Source organism: Trypanosoma theileri (assembly GCF_002087225.1).
Source record: "Trypanosoma theileri isolate Edinburgh chromosome Unknown TM35_Tth_4_V1, whole genome shotgun sequence".
NCBI lineage: Eukaryota > Euglenozoa > Kinetoplastea > Trypanosomatida > Trypanosomatidae > Trypanosoma > Trypanosoma theileri.
This window is the reverse complement of record NW_021639846.1, coordinates 665,271-681,439: the sequence shown is the minus strand read 5'-3', so window position 1 is coordinate 681,439 and position 16,169 is coordinate 665,271. Positions and strand designations below refer to the sequence as shown.

General features: G+C 38.2%; 9 protein-coding genes across 9 annotated transcripts; all 9 read right to left on the bottom strand.

Annotated features, from left to right (window-relative positions):
- Positions 1–66: 66 nt before the first annotated feature.
- Positions 67–1,365, bottom strand: TM35_000044000 (cysteine desulfurase; the record flags this gene model as incomplete). The annotated part of the gene is made up of 1 exon (XM_029022594.1): positions 67–1,365. One exon carries the CDS (start codon positions 1,363–1,365, stop codon positions 67–69), a length of 1,299 nt encoding a protein of 432 aa, XP_028886252.1.
- A 747-nt stretch (positions 1,366–2,112) lies between these two features.
- Positions 2,113–3,924, bottom strand: TM35_000043990 (uncharacterized protein; the record flags this gene model as incomplete). Its single annotated transcript, XM_029022593.1, has 1 exon — positions 2,113–3,924. The coding sequence occupies one exon, from the start codon at positions 3,922–3,924 to the stop codon at positions 2,113–2,115; it is 1,812 nt and encodes a 603-aa protein (XP_028886251.1).
- Positions 3,925–4,304: 380 nt separating this feature from the next.
- Positions 4,305–4,784, bottom strand: TM35_000043980 (uncharacterized protein; the record flags this gene model as incomplete). Its single annotated transcript, XM_029022592.1, has 1 exon — positions 4,305–4,784. The coding sequence occupies one exon, from the start codon at positions 4,782–4,784 to the stop codon at positions 4,305–4,307; it is 480 nt and encodes a 159-aa protein (XP_028886250.1).
- Positions 4,785–5,257: 473 nt separating this feature from the next.
- Positions 5,258–7,354, bottom strand: TM35_000043970 (protein kinase; the record flags this gene model as incomplete). The annotated part of the gene is made up of 1 exon (XM_029022591.1): positions 5,258–7,354. The coding sequence occupies one exon, from the start codon at positions 7,352–7,354 to the stop codon at positions 5,258–5,260; it is 2,097 nt and encodes a 698-aa protein (XP_028886249.1).
- Positions 7,355–7,679: 325 nt separating this feature from the next.
- TM35_000043960 (trafficking protein particle complex subunit 1) lies at positions 7,680–8,102 on the bottom strand (the record flags this gene model as incomplete). The annotated part of the gene is made up of 1 exon (XM_029022590.1): positions 7,680–8,102. The coding sequence occupies one exon, from the start codon at positions 8,100–8,102 to the stop codon at positions 7,680–7,682; it is 423 nt and encodes a 140-aa protein (XP_028886248.1).
- Positions 8,103–8,365: 263 nt separating this feature from the next.
- Positions 8,366–10,102, bottom strand: TM35_000043950 (tRNA/rRNA methyltransferase YsgA; the record flags this gene model as incomplete). The annotated part of the gene is made up of 1 exon (XM_029022589.1): positions 8,366–10,102. The coding sequence occupies one exon, from the start codon at positions 10,100–10,102 to the stop codon at positions 8,366–8,368; it is 1,737 nt and encodes a 578-aa protein (XP_028886247.1).
- A 909-nt stretch (positions 10,103–11,011) lies between these two features.
- TM35_000043940 (uncharacterized protein) lies at positions 11,012–12,901 on the bottom strand (the record flags this gene model as incomplete). Its single annotated transcript, XM_029022588.1, has 1 exon — positions 11,012–12,901. The coding sequence occupies one exon, from the start codon at positions 12,899–12,901 to the stop codon at positions 11,012–11,014; it is 1,890 nt and encodes a 629-aa protein (XP_028886246.1).
- Positions 12,902–13,460: 559 nt separating this feature from the next.
- Positions 13,461–13,835, bottom strand: TM35_000043930 (putative dynein light chain; the record flags this gene model as incomplete). The annotated part of the gene is made up of 1 exon (XM_029022587.1): positions 13,461–13,835. One exon carries the CDS (start codon positions 13,833–13,835, stop codon positions 13,461–13,463), a length of 375 nt encoding a protein of 124 aa, XP_028886245.1.
- A 324-nt stretch (positions 13,836–14,159) lies between these two features.
- TM35_000043920 (putative poly(ADP-ribose) glycohydrolase) lies at positions 14,160–15,932 on the bottom strand (the record flags this gene model as incomplete). The annotated part of the gene is made up of 1 exon (XM_029022586.1): positions 14,160–15,932. One exon carries the CDS (start codon positions 15,930–15,932, stop codon positions 14,160–14,162), a length of 1,773 nt encoding a protein of 590 aa, XP_028886244.1.
- Positions 15,933–16,169: the final 237 nt, after the last annotated feature.

Sequence of the window (16,169 nt, the reverse complement as noted above, 5' to 3'; positions counted from 1 at the left end):
TAAAAAAAAAAAAAAAAAAACAACAACAACAACGTGGTAAAATCAAATTCATGTAAATTCCATTAACTACATATCACCAAACTGCTGTGCAGCCCGGCGTACTATTATGCGAGCGGCCCGTCGAACCTCTTCCATAGTTGTTCCTCTTCCTGTAGAGAGTCGAAGTGTTCCTACAGCCCGTTCGAGATCCACACCCACACCTTTTAACGGCGATGATACTTCAACCTTTTCAGCAGCAGAATGACATGCAGATCCAGCAGACATACAAACTTTATCCCCCACAGCAAGAATAATTCCCTGTGCAGATATATAGATACGCTGTTTATTATTCCTTTCCCTGTATAAAGCAATGTTAAGAGTATTAGGAAGAGCACAATCCTTATCTCCATTGATTATATACCACATTCCAACCTTCTTTAATTCTTCTTCTATAACACGTAGAAGTTCATCTCTTGTTTCTCGCATATTTTTAGAATTTTTTGGTTGATTTTTGCAAGCGATATGAAGAGCTTCTGCCATACCTGTTGCCAGCAATACATTTTCAGTACCTGGTCGTATTCCACGCTCATGACCGGCACCAAAGGTAATATTCTTTAATTGAATTCCATCTCTTACATATAGACAACCTATTCCTTTTGGTCCGTAAAACTTATGTGAACAAATGGATAACAAATCTACTTGCATTTCTTTCACGTTAACGGGTATTTTTCCAATAGATTGTGCAGCGTCTGTATGAAAAATAACTTCCGGTCCACAAAGTTCTTTTACCATTCTCACAAGTTCTTTTATAGGATTAATAGAACCAATTTCATTATTTGCATGCATAACAGATATTAATGCAACCGTTTTAGGACCTCCTGGAAGTTTAAGTAAATATTGACGCCATTGATCAACATCCACACATCCAGTTTTCACATGTACAGGGAAACGATGAGTTGTAAAGCCCATAGATTTCTCTTTTTGTAAAAATGTCAATACATTTTCTACAGCAGGATGTTCAACTGTAGTGGAAATAATATGACGACGTTTTGGATACTTTTCATGTAATGCTAATGCCCCACCAATAATAGCGATATTATTAGACTCTGTACCTCCCGATGTGAATAAAATATTCTCCGCGTTCGCTGCTTCTATCGCATTAGCTACTTTCTGTCTTGCCTGCTCCAATGCATACTTCGCGGCCATACCGTATGGATGTGTAGAACTTGGATTTCCCCAGACATTATGTACCGCAGTCATCGCTGCCCACGCCTCTTCCCCGAGTGGAGTGGTGGCGTTGTAGTCTAAATAAATTGGGAGCGGATCTGTAGAAGAGATTGGAGCGGGGCGGGCCCGCTTAAGACCCAATCGCTCTATACTGCACATAACTCCAAGAAACAAAGGGGATGGGAGGAGAGAGTGAGAAGGGTATGATTTTATCCACTGCTATTTACGTAGTAGTGGTATATTTTTTTTTTTTCCTTGTGTTTTTGTTTTTTTGTTGTTGCTTCGTTGTTTTTTTTTTTTTTTTACCTATCCACTTATGGGCACTCCTTTGTGCCCTATAATATACCAATAAAGAAATGTGATAACATAATTAGTGGAATAGAGGGGTAAAAATAATATCAACAAGAAAAGATAGAAAAAGAAAGAAAAGAAATTAGGAAAAGAAAAAAAACAACGTATCTCTAAGCAGAGTTAAAAAGAAATTAATCTGTTCTAATTATTTTTTCTTTGTTTCGTTGGGTATGATGGGATTGAAATCCTAAACATCCATCATTATCATAATAACAATAATCATCATCATCACCAACACATTTTTATGCACTTACCAGAAGAGGAAGGCGAAGTGAAAATAAAATACAGAAATAAGGCCAACTGCTCTTTATTTCATCATATCCACATATCACTTAATCCCCACCCCCTCCCACGCCTTCAATCACAGACCCCGTTCCTCAGAGTTTTCTTGTTTTTTTTTTTTTTTTCCATTTTTCCCCTTTCCCCTCCTCTCTCTTTCTCTCTCAAAAAAAAATTTTCTTTTTTTGTTTGCATCGTTCGTCGTTACTTCGCATATATAGAGTGGGTGTAGGAGATTTTTTCTAAAAAGAAAAAAAAAAAAAAAAAAAAAAATACTCATCCGTATAATTTGTGGAGTTCCTGCCGTACACGAGACAAGTCTAACTCTGGGAACTCGTTTGTCACCTCCTCCATCATCAATGGCACCTCCTTCTCCACAACACCAACAGAGAATGCCCCTGTACCTAAAAAGTCCAGTGTTCCTTGCACAGATCCACGTGCATTCGATCCTGCTGGGAGAAGTGTAATCACTTCACGCAAAGCCTCCATAAGGCCACTGTAACGAGAGGCCTGTGTACCTTCCAGTCGTTGAATGCGGCGAATTCGCTCATTATCTTCCGCTTCATCCTCACGCTGACGTTTCTGACGCATATTCTCCAACATCGTTTCGTAGTCTTCCTCACCGTCATCATCATTATTATTATTAGCATCATCATCATCATAATCATCATCATCATCATCGTTATTTTCTCCTTTTACCCTAGTTTCAAATCTGTCTTCACCTGGTACATTATCTACACCACCTTCAAGATCCATATTTCTATCAAAACGACTTCTACGTGAAGTTGTTTGTTGTCGAGTAGCCGCACGAAGGGCAGCCTCCCGCTGTTGTTCTTGTTGTTGTACCATAAGTTCATCCACACTGAGAGTTTGAAGTCGTTGGAGAAGTTCATTCTCCATTTCCATTTGTTCCGTTAAAGTCATGGGTCGTCCTTCTTTCTTTCGTTGTTCAATGATTTTCTGTCGTCGATTGTACTCCTTTATTATATATTCTTCAACAGGGTTACGAACTGTTTTAATATTGTTCCAATTAATATTTGGAAGTGTTGGTGTAGCATATGCAAGATTATGCTGAGTAGAAACTGAACGGAATTGTGCACTCTCAGCAATAACCGCTTCTTCAATAGAAGCTGCAGTAGCACCTTCTACCACAAAATGTTCATCTGGATTAAGTGTAGAAACCATTGCAGGAATTCCAATTTTTCCTTTACGTACAACTGCTGGACGAGCAAGCATCGTTAGAGCACTCTCCTTTGATGGCTGCAATGTGAATATATCACTACCAACATGCAAGGTAACACTTCCATCACTCCAACGTACAACACGAGAATTACTCATAAATGTATTTGTACCTTGATGATGGGCCCATCGAATAACATTCTGAGTAGTATAAAGCATACGATCTGTATTTTTTAATGGAGTACAACATGATGGAAGAAACGGCTTCGGATCCATATGAAGTGTTTGACGATTAGGTGCAATTTTAGGCATATCCGTAAGCCATAATTTTTCGTATGGACCAACATCTGGTTTATCTGGTAAAGATGATTGCAAACATCCAAAGGACTCAATACGTTGATCCTCCAATGCAGCAGCACCAGCTTCACCAAACCACTTTTCTACCACTGCAAATCGAGCTGCAGCTTTATTATCTGCCATTTCCTTGACCAATTTCGTTTGTTTTTCATCTTCAAAGTCTACATCTTCTTCACGTATAAAGGAACCAAAGAGGTTTAGGAGCATATTACGTGTGTCAATCAGGACAGGATCGACTGGTCTCTGATCCCCCACTTCAAACAACTCACCAAACAAATCCTCAACCGCTAATGGAGCGTCATCATCCTCATTCTCAAGTTGCATGGGAAGTGAAAAAGATTCATTCCCATCCATATGAATATTAACGTTATCTGCAAGAGCATCAGAACTTTCTGCTGCTGCTGCTGCTGCAGTTTCTCCTGCTTCTTGCTCTGGACTATGAGGAGGAGTGTTCGTGGGAGCAGCCGTTGTGTTTGTAGAAGGTGTTGGCAGGAGATCCTCCGTCGTCGTCGGTGGGGCTGAAAGTTGTTCTGCGTCCAGTGGCGGGTCCATTATATTTCAGACGAAAGAAAAAGGAAAACGCACACCTGAAGCAGAAAAACAAAAAAAAAAAAAGACAAGGAGAGGCTTTTTGATTAATAAAAAATAAAATAAATACAAGAATAAAATAATGATAATAAAAAACAAACAAACAAAGACGGATGGAATAAAAAAGAAAAAAAAACAGGAGAGAGAAGAAAGCGTTTAAGTACCATAAAAAAAGAGTAACAGTAAGAGAGAGATAATGAGAAAAACAATAAAAAGCAAACAAAACAAATATACCACAGAAACAGAGAAAACATAGACACTATATTATCAATGTAGTATAATGTGTGACTTCAACGCAGACGTGTCTCTTTCTTTTTTTTAAATCGCTTTTTTTTTTTTCTATTTTAGTTATGAAGATCTTCATTACGAACCTGTGCACGTATCTTTACTCGTCTTTTTTTAGTATCCCACTTCCGGTCTAACCTCGCTGCGACATCGAGGCCACGCTCTTGTAATTTTTCTTTCCTCTTTGCTTGTTTGCGGCTCATCTGTTTCTTTGATTTTTTCTGCGGGGCCTCCAGCACGAGTCCGCCCACCATTCGCACAATTTTCTTATTCAGTTCTGCATCATCTGTTGTCGCTCTTCCTGCTGTTGTGGTAGTAGTAGTAGTATTATCCGTAGACTCTTCATTTGCCCCTGTGAGATCTTCACCGCCTGCGAGTCGCTGCATCTCAAGATCTGTTTCCCGCTCTAATTCCTCTTCCTTGCGTTTCTCATTCTCCTCAATCTTTTTCTGTTCTCGCTCCATCTTTCGCTTCTGCACAGTCTTGCGATGGGCCCTCTTTTTGGCCATCTGCTTGAGTTTACGCACAAGCTTCGTCATTGCTCCTCAACTAGAAAACAGACACAGAGAGAAAAAGATAAACAAACCGAAAAGAAAAAAACAAAGAATAGCCTATTTCTCCACCGTATTCCCCAACCACAACTTGAGAAAAGAGAGAGAAAGAAAGAAAAAAGAAAACAATAGTTTCACAGGTAGAAGAAACATAAAAAAATAATAATCATAAACATATCCAGTTCTCAGTAAAACCAAAGAAAAATAAATAAATATTTTTATTTTTTTTTGTACTTTGAAAGCAATATCTAAAGCACATCATTTAGACAGAAGGTAATTCTGACACCACCAACACCACCACCACCACCAAGAATAACAATAGAGAAAGAATAATATTCTTCCCACCAAAGCACAAACAAAAAAAAACTCCTTACAGAAGACTCAAATTTTTCCTTCTCTTTTCTCTCTCTCTCTCTCTCTCTCTCCCTCTCTCACTGTCGTGGTTCCCTTCAATACGGTTATCATGATGAATCCATTGATCTTGATTGTTTACCTTTCAACCACTTATTAAATAGATACGCTGATGGATTCACTAGTGGAGTCTGCTGTCGTATGGAATCTGTACCGGTATCATCTCCACTATTAGTAGTATCTATAGTTCCTGCTGACTGAGGCATACGTGGAAACCGCAACCAATCTTCTGCCGCAGCGAAAGCCATTGTATTATGAGTTGCACGTGAAAGTACAGATGGATTTTTTGGTATGGTTGTTTTAGAGTCTGTGGGTTCTATTTGACCATGGTGGGTGTGCATGAGATCATCCTTCTGTAACTGGTGAATATAGGCAATAAACCGTTGTAGAGTTTGTACATTATCCTCTGAAGAAGTTAATGATTGCATAAAAGATGACATAAAGTCCATTGCAAAATCTGGCATAGAAACACAAGCCGCTTTAAATGTACGAAGAAGATCATCATACAACATCATAAAGTTTTCAAGTTTTAAGTTTTGACAAGCCAATTCATCAAGTGCATAACAGGCATCACTACGTCGGTCAATATCAGTCCAACCATCCGCTGTCTGTGCTCCACCAAGTTTTCTGTATTTTCTCATAATATTTAACACAATGCCTCGACTTTCTTCAGTGGCTGGTAATACAACAGAGTCAAAAAGTGGTTTAAGCTGTATAGACCCTCGTGTTTGGGATGATGAAACTGAGGAAGAAGGTACTTGTCCAAGTCCTTGTGGTCTTGAAAATGTTGGCATAAAACGATAATCATTGGATGATAACATATTCGTAAGAGATGCTGGTAAACACCATGAATAATGTGCTGTACGAGTCTTTTCTAAAAGTGAAGCTTGTGCAGCAAAGAAATCTCGTTTAATGGCTGCAATAGCTTCCATACAACGATTTTTTGATAGGGTAGAGGAGGCATACTGTGGAAGAATAATACCTTCATCATTCATTTTCTCCTCCGTATTAGCATTCGCTTTACTTGCGAGACTTACCGCGGTAAGAATAGAAGATATCTTGGCTTGTCGTTCACTAGTATTCGCGACATTATTTCCAACGATAAACGGATGTAGTAGTAATTGTTTAACTGTAGGTCTAATGAGTGGATCCTTACGTAGACAACAGGCAATAAAATCTCGTAAATCTCCAGATGGTAATTTCTCATTTAAAAAACTTTTCCGTACAGTTTCCACATGCGGTTGTACAGAACAGGAAACAGCACTTAAATCTTTTATATACTCTGCAAGTGCCTGTTTGCGTGTGGTGGGTCGTGCCATCTCAAGCGCAGAGACGCCAAGAGACCAGATATCTGAAGGAAAACTATGAGAAGTAATGCGGCCGGATCGATGATCCATCATCCCACTATCCAACACTTCTGGGGCAATCCAGCCAATAGTGCCAATCACAGTGTAGCGACCCGCCTGTTGGCTCATATCTGCACAGGTACCGAAATCACACAATTTCACGGAACGGCTATTACGATCTAACAACATATTAAGTGGTTTGATGTCGCGATGGACGAGACGGCATTCGTTGTGAATATATAGTAAAGCCTCTAGGACATCATACAGCACGGCGGCAATTTCTCCCTCTGTCATGGGTTTAGGGATTTGACCGGCGAATATCATTTTCAGTACTTTGGCAACAGATGCCCCTTCCACAAGTTCTTCAACAATACACAAGGATGGCCCCTCTGCAAAACTTATTGAGGGTTTATTAACATTCTCTTGAGTAGACTTTGTCGTGGATGACTGTTTATGTTGTTGTTGTTGTTGTTTTTGTTTTTGTTTTTTCTGAACTGGTGGTTGAGTGGCCCGTACAGGAGTTGTGGATTTGGAATGACTTGTAAACGCCGTATAATAAGAGACAATATTATGATGTTGAAGATTACTAAGATATGAGACTTCCTTTAATACCACTGTGATATCATCCGCCACCTCTGTTAATATGGTTTGCTTGACAGCCACTGCCTTTGCATGGTGTCTCCACATCTCTTCACTATCACTATACGTCTTTGGGAGCCGAAAGGCTTTGAAAACAGTACCGTACGCCCCCATGCCAATGATGGAATGAGGCCGTAGGAGATGACCCGTGCCATCATCCATGATTACTCCCTAAATAAGAATACTAATATATATATATATATATATGGAGAGAGAGGGATAGAAGTAACTTCCTACCTCTTCACTGTAATAAAATACGGAAGAAGATAAATAGTAAAAAAGAAAGAATAAATAAATAAAACAAAAAAACGGAAAGATGGAAGAATCATCACACTTTGTTTATATCAACTTGCCCTTATTCCTTCCTTCCCTCTTCTCACCAACTCTTTTTTTTTGTTTGTTTTTTTTCTCCCTTTTTTTTTTCTCACTTTCTCTTCATCTCCAGAAGAAAAACAAGAGCAACAAGAACAGCATACAATATACAGAATCAAAGAAGTTTCTTTTCACGGAAAAGCGCTTCTAACCCCTCCGTGAACTCTGGGGAGGTAATCATGCATCCTGGTTCATGACGGTAGTTTGGATCTTTCGTTACAGCTGTTTGAAATACACCGCGGAACATCTCAAGAAATATTCCCTGCACAAGTGGTGTACTCATTTCTTTATCTGTTAAGAGAGCTACACGATAACCAGTTATGGTTTCACCATAGTGAAGTTTATATAGTGGGGTTTGCACAGCCCGTAATCCGCCTAATCGTGTGGACGATAACTGTGAAGAGAGATGTTGGAGTGTGTAAATAAATCCTGCAACTAGACTAGCCTCACCTTCCTGCACCGCACTTGTGCGCTTCCACTGCAAATAAAAGATATTATCACCATAGCGATTAAAAATGTAAATTGAGTAAAGCGTCATCGCCACCTCTTGAAGCAATCGGCAAGGTGAAATAAGAAGAAAATAAATTAAAAAAAAAAGAGAGAGGCAAAGAAAAGTGTATTAACGGAAATCATACACAAGCATATATACATATCTCATACATCATTTTATGTATCTCACAACAACAAGAAGAGAATGAATAAAAAAAAACACAACAAATCTAAACTCACCTCATGTATCTTATCTACACAAACACATATTCTTTCCACCCCACCAAATCACAATACCCAAACAGTGAGAATTTACTTTGATACTCGTTGGTCGTAGTTCCCGGGTCTCACGTACTTCTCACTTATTTCACGTTCCTCACGAAGGGCATCACGATCCAGCGGCATACGGTACTCATCAATGATATTCGGCACAGACGACGGCATCCCCGCCGCTCCCTTCTGTTCTCGCCAATGCAGTTGAGACCACGGAGAGGCCTGTTTTTTCTGTTCATTGGCTGCCATTTCTTTTACTCGTCGCATTTCCGCTTCCATCCAGCGATCGTAGTCACTCAACTTACCACGTTGCAGACGCCGCCAACGCATAAACTCATTAGCAAAATTGGCCTTTTCTATCTGTTCTTCCTCATCCAGGTTAAGGTCGTGTTCACTCATCCCTAAACGATCTGCTCCAATATCAACAGATGCTTTTCGTGTTTGCAACTCTATGGAAGTATTACTATTATTCTTATGTGAATCTTGCATTGGAAGATAATCCCAATTTCCATGAGGACGTAAAGCATGAAGGACAACAGAGAATGCCACTAACGCATCTGTTTGAGGTACTTCGTCTAGTAATAATTGTGTGAGTGGAGAAGCAATTCGCTTTGACCACCGTTGAACTGAATTACGTTTGTGATTTGGACCAGCAATAAGCATTTGTCCCTGTACACTTTCATCTGTGAAACGACGACGGCAGTAATCTGAAAGTGTCTCCTGCTGCACAGGTCGATTAGGACTAGAGGACAAACTTTGTGAAAGTTTACTAATTTCACCTACATATTTATTCTTTTCATCCTTCTTACTATCTTCCTTTATTTCATCATTCATATGTGTAAAGCATACAGTAGACAAATTATTTCGTTGTACAATGTGATTTAACATCCCATACACATTATCCCCATCTTCATCCCTAAGCGTATAAATAGGCACAGAGTGTTGAAAATGAGCACCACGAGCCGCACGAACAACACAATGATCATATAAATCTGCACAGTGATTCGTTGCAATAATAGCATCATATTGAAATCCAGAAGCCGTACGTAGTAGTGTACCCAGTAAACCTGGATCATCCACATTATCTAATACAAGAACACGATCAAGGCGTTGTTTATTGGCAATAAGATTTTCCTTTGGTGGTGGAGGAGGAATATCAAAATCACCAATAAATCCATCATTACCAGGTGCACAGACTTCTGCGATATGTCGATTTACACGTACTATTTCTGTTTTCACACTTTTTTTCCTTGTCCATGATGGTATTTCTTGTCCATCACGAACAAGTAAATGTCGTGGAGTATATCCAGCTTCAAAGAGTTCACGAAGTATCTCTTTACCACTCACTATCATCATTTGTTTAGAGGAGCGATATTTATAATTCTGACGAAGTTTTGTAAAATGTTGAATTAAATCATGTCGTTCATCATCAATCACAGTCCCTTCCCAAATAATATTTTGCTGCAATTGCATGAGAAGTGCACGTTGGGCTCTTTTTTGCAGAACTTCAGGAGAAAGTACATCTGAAGATCGGGCCTTTGCGTGAACGGCGTCTGGGATCACAATATTACGAGCAGCGGGATCTTTTGGGGCTAATGGATGATGATAGGCCTGTTTAGATCTCCTCGCGGTGGTCCGCTGCTCTCCAAAGGTGGATTGGTATCTATACTGGGAAGATAACACGCGGTCCTTCGCGGCAGTTGAGACGATGATTGTTGTTGTTTTTTTTTCTTCTCGCGAGAGGAGAAATAAGAGAGACGGCTGCAGACGCCGCATGGATTTACACACACGCACGCACTCGTTATTATAAATTTTTCTTTTTTTCCTCTTTTTTTTTAAAAAAAAACTTTCACTTTTTTTTTTTTTTTAATCGTTTAAACGTAAACCTTCTCTTTCCTCTCTTTCTTTCTTTCTTTCTGTGTGTGTGTGTCCCTCCGCGACACTTCCACGGCGACGGTGAAAGAGAGTCTTTGTGTAAAGTTATAAAAAAAAGAAAGAAAACATGAAAGAGAAAATGAATCAATTATCAACAGCGAGCACGAAAGAAAGAAAGAGAGAAATCAATTAAAAAAAAAAAGAAGTTTACCAATATATATATATATATATATATATATATATATGAAGAATTATGATTGATGGTGTTCAAAAAAAAAAAAAAAATGTGCAATGGGAAGGAGAGGTCTTCAATCAATAGAATCCGTTGCTCACACAAACACACAGACAAAAATCTATTGTGAGAAGCCCATAGGGAAGTGAAAGAATAAGGGGAAGCAAATAAAGTACAAAATCAAAACAAACAAACAAATAAATAAATGTTTTCACCATAAAATAAAAAGACAAACAAAAGAATTAAAAAAAAACTGTATATGTATTTTTTTTTTCTTAGATATTTTTCCAATGAAGGGAGGCAGATGATATTGCCCCACCTCTTCCCAGGTTCCATATATACATATATATATATATATATATATATATAATATACATATACATGATCACAAAATTAAAATATATCATCCATGTTATTTTTCACTTCTATGTTTTTTTTTTTTTTTTTTCTTTTTCCACTTTTCCAGATGTCATGTTTTCAGTTCTTTTTTAGAAGAGACTTTATTTTAAAGTTCCTCTTCTTTCATCAAAAAAAAAAAAAAAAGAAAAAAAAAGTATTCCTTTCTTTCTCTTCCTCCTTTATCCAAAGGGACCAGTCAACTCCCTTGTATACATAACAGGATCAATCAGTGTAGACAACATTAATTTGGCACTAAGTGTAGCCAAAGGCACTACAACGACAAGTGCCTGAGGCTCATGTACGATTTTTAGCCCAGAAAGATGTTCCTCAAGAAATGAGAGAAAATATGAAAGCATATCATCTGCAGAATGAGGGTCAATACATGTACCCATACAATTTTCTGATGTTGAGCGAAGTTCAAACCGAACATAATACGAGTTTTCACGTTGAACTCCTTCTTCTTCATAGGCTCCTCTAACTTGTTCTTTTTCATAAATTCCTTTATTATTGTTCGTATTATTTAATATAACAATAGGTGGATGTGCAGATGCGTATATCACTGGTCCAGTAATTTGAATATCAGGATAAGATGAACGGAGATTCTCATCATCATCGTATTGTCCTTGAAAAGATGACATCTTCATTCCACCTTTTACAATTGCACAGGAAAGTGTAGCCGCTACATCTTCACCAAGACGTGTTGTCACTCGCTGAGCTAAACATAAAGATGATGCTAATGCGGCTGTAAAGGAATAAAATAAAGATTCAAACATACTTCCACCATTTCCTACGGATAAAAGCATTCCATGATGATCTTCCAATGAATATCGATGAACTTCTCTTATTACAGCTAATACAGAGTCTATACCTGCCATATCAGGTTCCTCAAATTCCTCTGCGGAAAGATTAAAGGAATGAACAACATATACTCCAGTCGTGATAGTTCCTGGTGGTCGTGGAATAAAATAATTAAACAATGATGATCGCAGACCACGTGGAAGGTGTTGTAATAAAAGAGGAACAGTCGCCAATAAAAGTGGCTTTACAGTCATGAATTCTAATCGATGATCAAAATCAATGCAAAGATCCAAATAACTACCATATGAGGTACCATTAAATATCTGAAGTTTTAGTTTACCATGCTCAACATAAATATTTGAATCATCACATTTCTCAGTTTTCCCACCATCATCATCATCATCATTATTATTATTATCATTACTAGCCTCACTTTTTCTCTTACCATCATTACTCTTATTATTTTTCAAATACTTCTCTAGTATTACGGACACTACTTGATAAGGTTTCCCACGTTCCAAATACTCTGCGCCCATACCAACATGAAGATGAAGAACCAATCCCAGACCAGAAACAATAAGAAGATATGAACCTTGTGGAAGTTGTACCTGAAATGAAAAGGAAGCTTCTGGTGGACAAAAATAACTCTCAAGTCGTCGCTTTATCGCCTCTTCACTCCAACACAATCGATGATAAATACGTCGTAATAACGGAGATGGATAACGTGGTTGAAAGAATACACCCACTTGTGGTAATTCCGTTACCTCTGTACACTCTGTACACATGGGGCATCGAATAATATTCGTTCGATGATAAGTAGCGCGAAAGCAAATCTCACTTACGGAGTTCACACGCAACATATCACACCCACACGAATGACAACAAACAACAAATAACATGTTAATCAAGTTATACTCCTTTGCAAGTAATAATTGTTGAATTACAACACTTACTCTAAATCCAAGACGTACCGCCAATGCGAGAGGATTCCATAGTGAGACCTCATCATAGTAACAACGAAGTTCATTCGCTGCGTTTACAACAGACTTTGTTAAAGACTGGGATGTTTCCCTTTCATCACGGGCACTATTGCGAAGACTAAAGAATTCTTTACTTGCCAGTGGGAACTCTGATTGCTGCAGTGGCTCCATATATTCCATTAACGCCACCCAAAAGGATTTATCAACACGATCGGATGGAATTGATTCCCATGGAATAGTGGCGGGGTCTTTCTGCACTGTTTGAGGTGACTTACTCCGAAGACTTATCATCTTCTTTTCTCTCTTTTCTTTCTTTCCTACTCTTTTGCTTCTTTTGTTCCTTTCTCGTTAGTCCCTTTACAGGAGAAAGCCATTAAAAAGAAAAATAAACAAATAAATAAGAAAAAAAAAACGAGAATACTGTTAACAAGAATTCAAAGAATAAAAATTTCTTCACATGTACAATAAACACATTTCTTTTTCTTTCTTTCTTTTTCTTCTTTTTCTACCTCTATTTGCACACATACATTACATGTTCTTCTGCAATGTGCTCTCTTGACAAAAGCACATATAAATGAGGAAAAAAAAAGAAAATAATAAATATATCCATCGCCATTCTCGATCACTTCCAACACAGGCAAAACAAAAAAAAAAAGTCTACACGCCTCAACAATATGTACTCTTTTCCTCCCATTTGATCTTCCCTCCCTTCTATTTGTTGTTGTTGTTATTCTTCTTCACATATCCCACACACAAACAAAGAGAGAGAGAGAGAGAGAGAGAGAGAGGCCACATTAAAAGTAACTCAACTCTTCTTCCTCTCTCTCTCTTCTTCTTCTTCTATCCTTTTCTAATACTGATAGAGTCCAAACACGGTGACCACAACGAAGAGATCCTCTGTGATGTACACCTCCTCAAAGTAATCATCGGTGTCGGAGTCCCAAAACATTTTACATCCCGCCCGCACGCCCTGCCCGCGCTGCTCGCCAATCATGCAGTGCACCATTATTTTGTACCGCTCCAACTCCATCGCGCGAATGCGATCCCGCACCGTGTCGGCAACTTCTTTGCTGATGCTTTGCATCTCATCCGCCCGGTACGTCTCGCCCTCCAGTCGAGACTCGATGATACTACGAACAATGGGCCGGATTTCAGCCGGGCGGAACTTCTGTCGGTGCTCCGGTCGAAGTGAAAAGGTGGCGGGGTCAACGCTGTCGGCCTGCATTCGTACAAACACACCAACACACGTACACACACACAAAGAGAGAGAGAGAGAGAGAGAGAGAAACAAATGAAAGAAAAACTACTACTGGAATAGAATAGAGAAGAGATTGGAAGAAGAAAAGGAAAAAAAAAAAGAGTATAGAAAGAAATACATCATTACATGGTATGGAAATACCCCACCAACAAACAAACAAACATATATATATATATATATATATATATATATATATGTGAATGAATATCTGTACAAAAAAAAAAAAAATAAAGAGAAAAAAAAATACATATTCTTCTATGATTCCAGTTCTATATTTTACACAGATAGTTTCTATCGTATCGAGAGACATCGCCATCTTGGTGTAGAAAGAATGTAATCAAATAATTTACCACTCAACTGTGAAGAAGATAGACCTGATGATGATGATAATGATAATGATGATCTCTGCTCACAGGACTGACCAAACATAACTAATACAACAAACACATGACCCACCGTCCAAGCTTCTCGTTGCAGTTTTTCATAAACACGTTGAAACTTACAACACAAATCATGATTCCCAAATGTAAAATAAATAAGTGACCGTCCTGCTTGAGAGGCGGCACACCATTGAATCATTACTTTTAATTCATAATCCCCTTGGAATGCACCGCAACCCCAATTGCCTGTTGCTATAGGACCTGAATGTACAGAGAGGAGTGTACTATCGGGTATACCTTTAAAGGCCACAAATGCCTTTCGTATCTCACGTACGATATATCGTAAAGTGTATTGTTTATTAATATCTCCAGTGTAACTTACCGCGTCCATAGCGACTACACAACAGTTTCGTAATAAAATGGGATCACCATTGGTTTCTTCTCTTTGTACATTGCTAGTCACTAACTCTACCATTTTCTGATTATATCCTTGTAAAGATTTCTCATTTCTTATAGTAATATATTCTGGTGTATTTCCATGGAGAAAACGAAAACTATTGGCATATCCCTCTGTCACACTATACTGTCCAGCTCCACTCATAAATAACACTTCATTATCCCGTAAGGAATCACAAACAAGTTGAGAGAGAATTAATTCTGGATAAGTAATAAATCGTATTTCCTCCTGAACACATCCAGTACGTAAAACCCCACCACCTACTACTTTATTTGCAAAATCAATTTGAAGATGACCATAACTTTCCTCAATAAATCCATCTGCATACATCGTAATAGGCTGCATGAATGCCGTACTAGAGTGAAAATTTGGAAAAGATGATGAGAAACTAACACGATAAAGTTCTAATCCTGTCTTTACACTTTCTCTATTATGAGAACAATAAATGAAATATTGTAGTAAACATCGCACCTTGGCAAACTGACTCTCCCTTCTATTAGAAGGTATAAGAGAGAGTAAATCTACAAAGTTAAAGGCTCCAACTTTTTTCCCTCTCTCAAATCCTTTCTTAGAAAGTCGTCCAGGAAAAAGAGAAAAGAATCCACACGACATGAGTGTTATCACTTCTTCATATGTAAATACCAAACGTCTCGTTTCACGTTGAGTAAGCATTGGTAATTGATTATGAGGAATAACTCGTGGACCATTCAAAACAAGACACTTCATCCACGGTAAGGTTACATTAAAGAAATCGGCAGATTCTAATGGAAGCATGATATGATCAAGAACAAAACAAATAGTGTCAAACTGTGGTAATGGCGAATCCCCGGTGTTGGAATTATGTACGAGAAGTGACTGTAATAAACGTCGAAGATCTTCTGTGTTGGTTGAGTTATCATTTGCGATAATGTTAGTGATGATATCCCACGCTTGACAAACATCTCCTGTCTCTTTTATAAAGCGATTATCTTCTGACCATGGGAGTATGATAGTATTTGTGTTGGGGATATCTCTACTACTACTATTAATATTATTACTAGCATCACCATCACCATTGATTCTTCTTCTCTTTTCAGCCTCAGTATCAAGAGAAGGACGTGTTGTGTTGTTGTTGTTCATATTATTCTTCTTGTCATTATTATTGTGGTGCTGTGTTGGACGCAGGAAGTCATCGAGAGTACATTGCCGTAGTTGTCTACTACCCGAAGGTATATTTTCCCTCGACATCTTTTTTTTCTCTTTCTTTTATTTATTTATCGGCTTTGAAGATTTATATTTTCTTCCATCATCATCATCTTATTTCAATGTGTGGCCATCGCAAAAAGAAAAAAAGAAAAAGAGAAGAGATGGGGAAGAGAGTATACCCAGAATACAGAGAAACTAATGTAGGACAATACACATGAAGAAATCATTACATACTAAAGATATAATTAATAATAATAATAATAATAATAATAATAATAA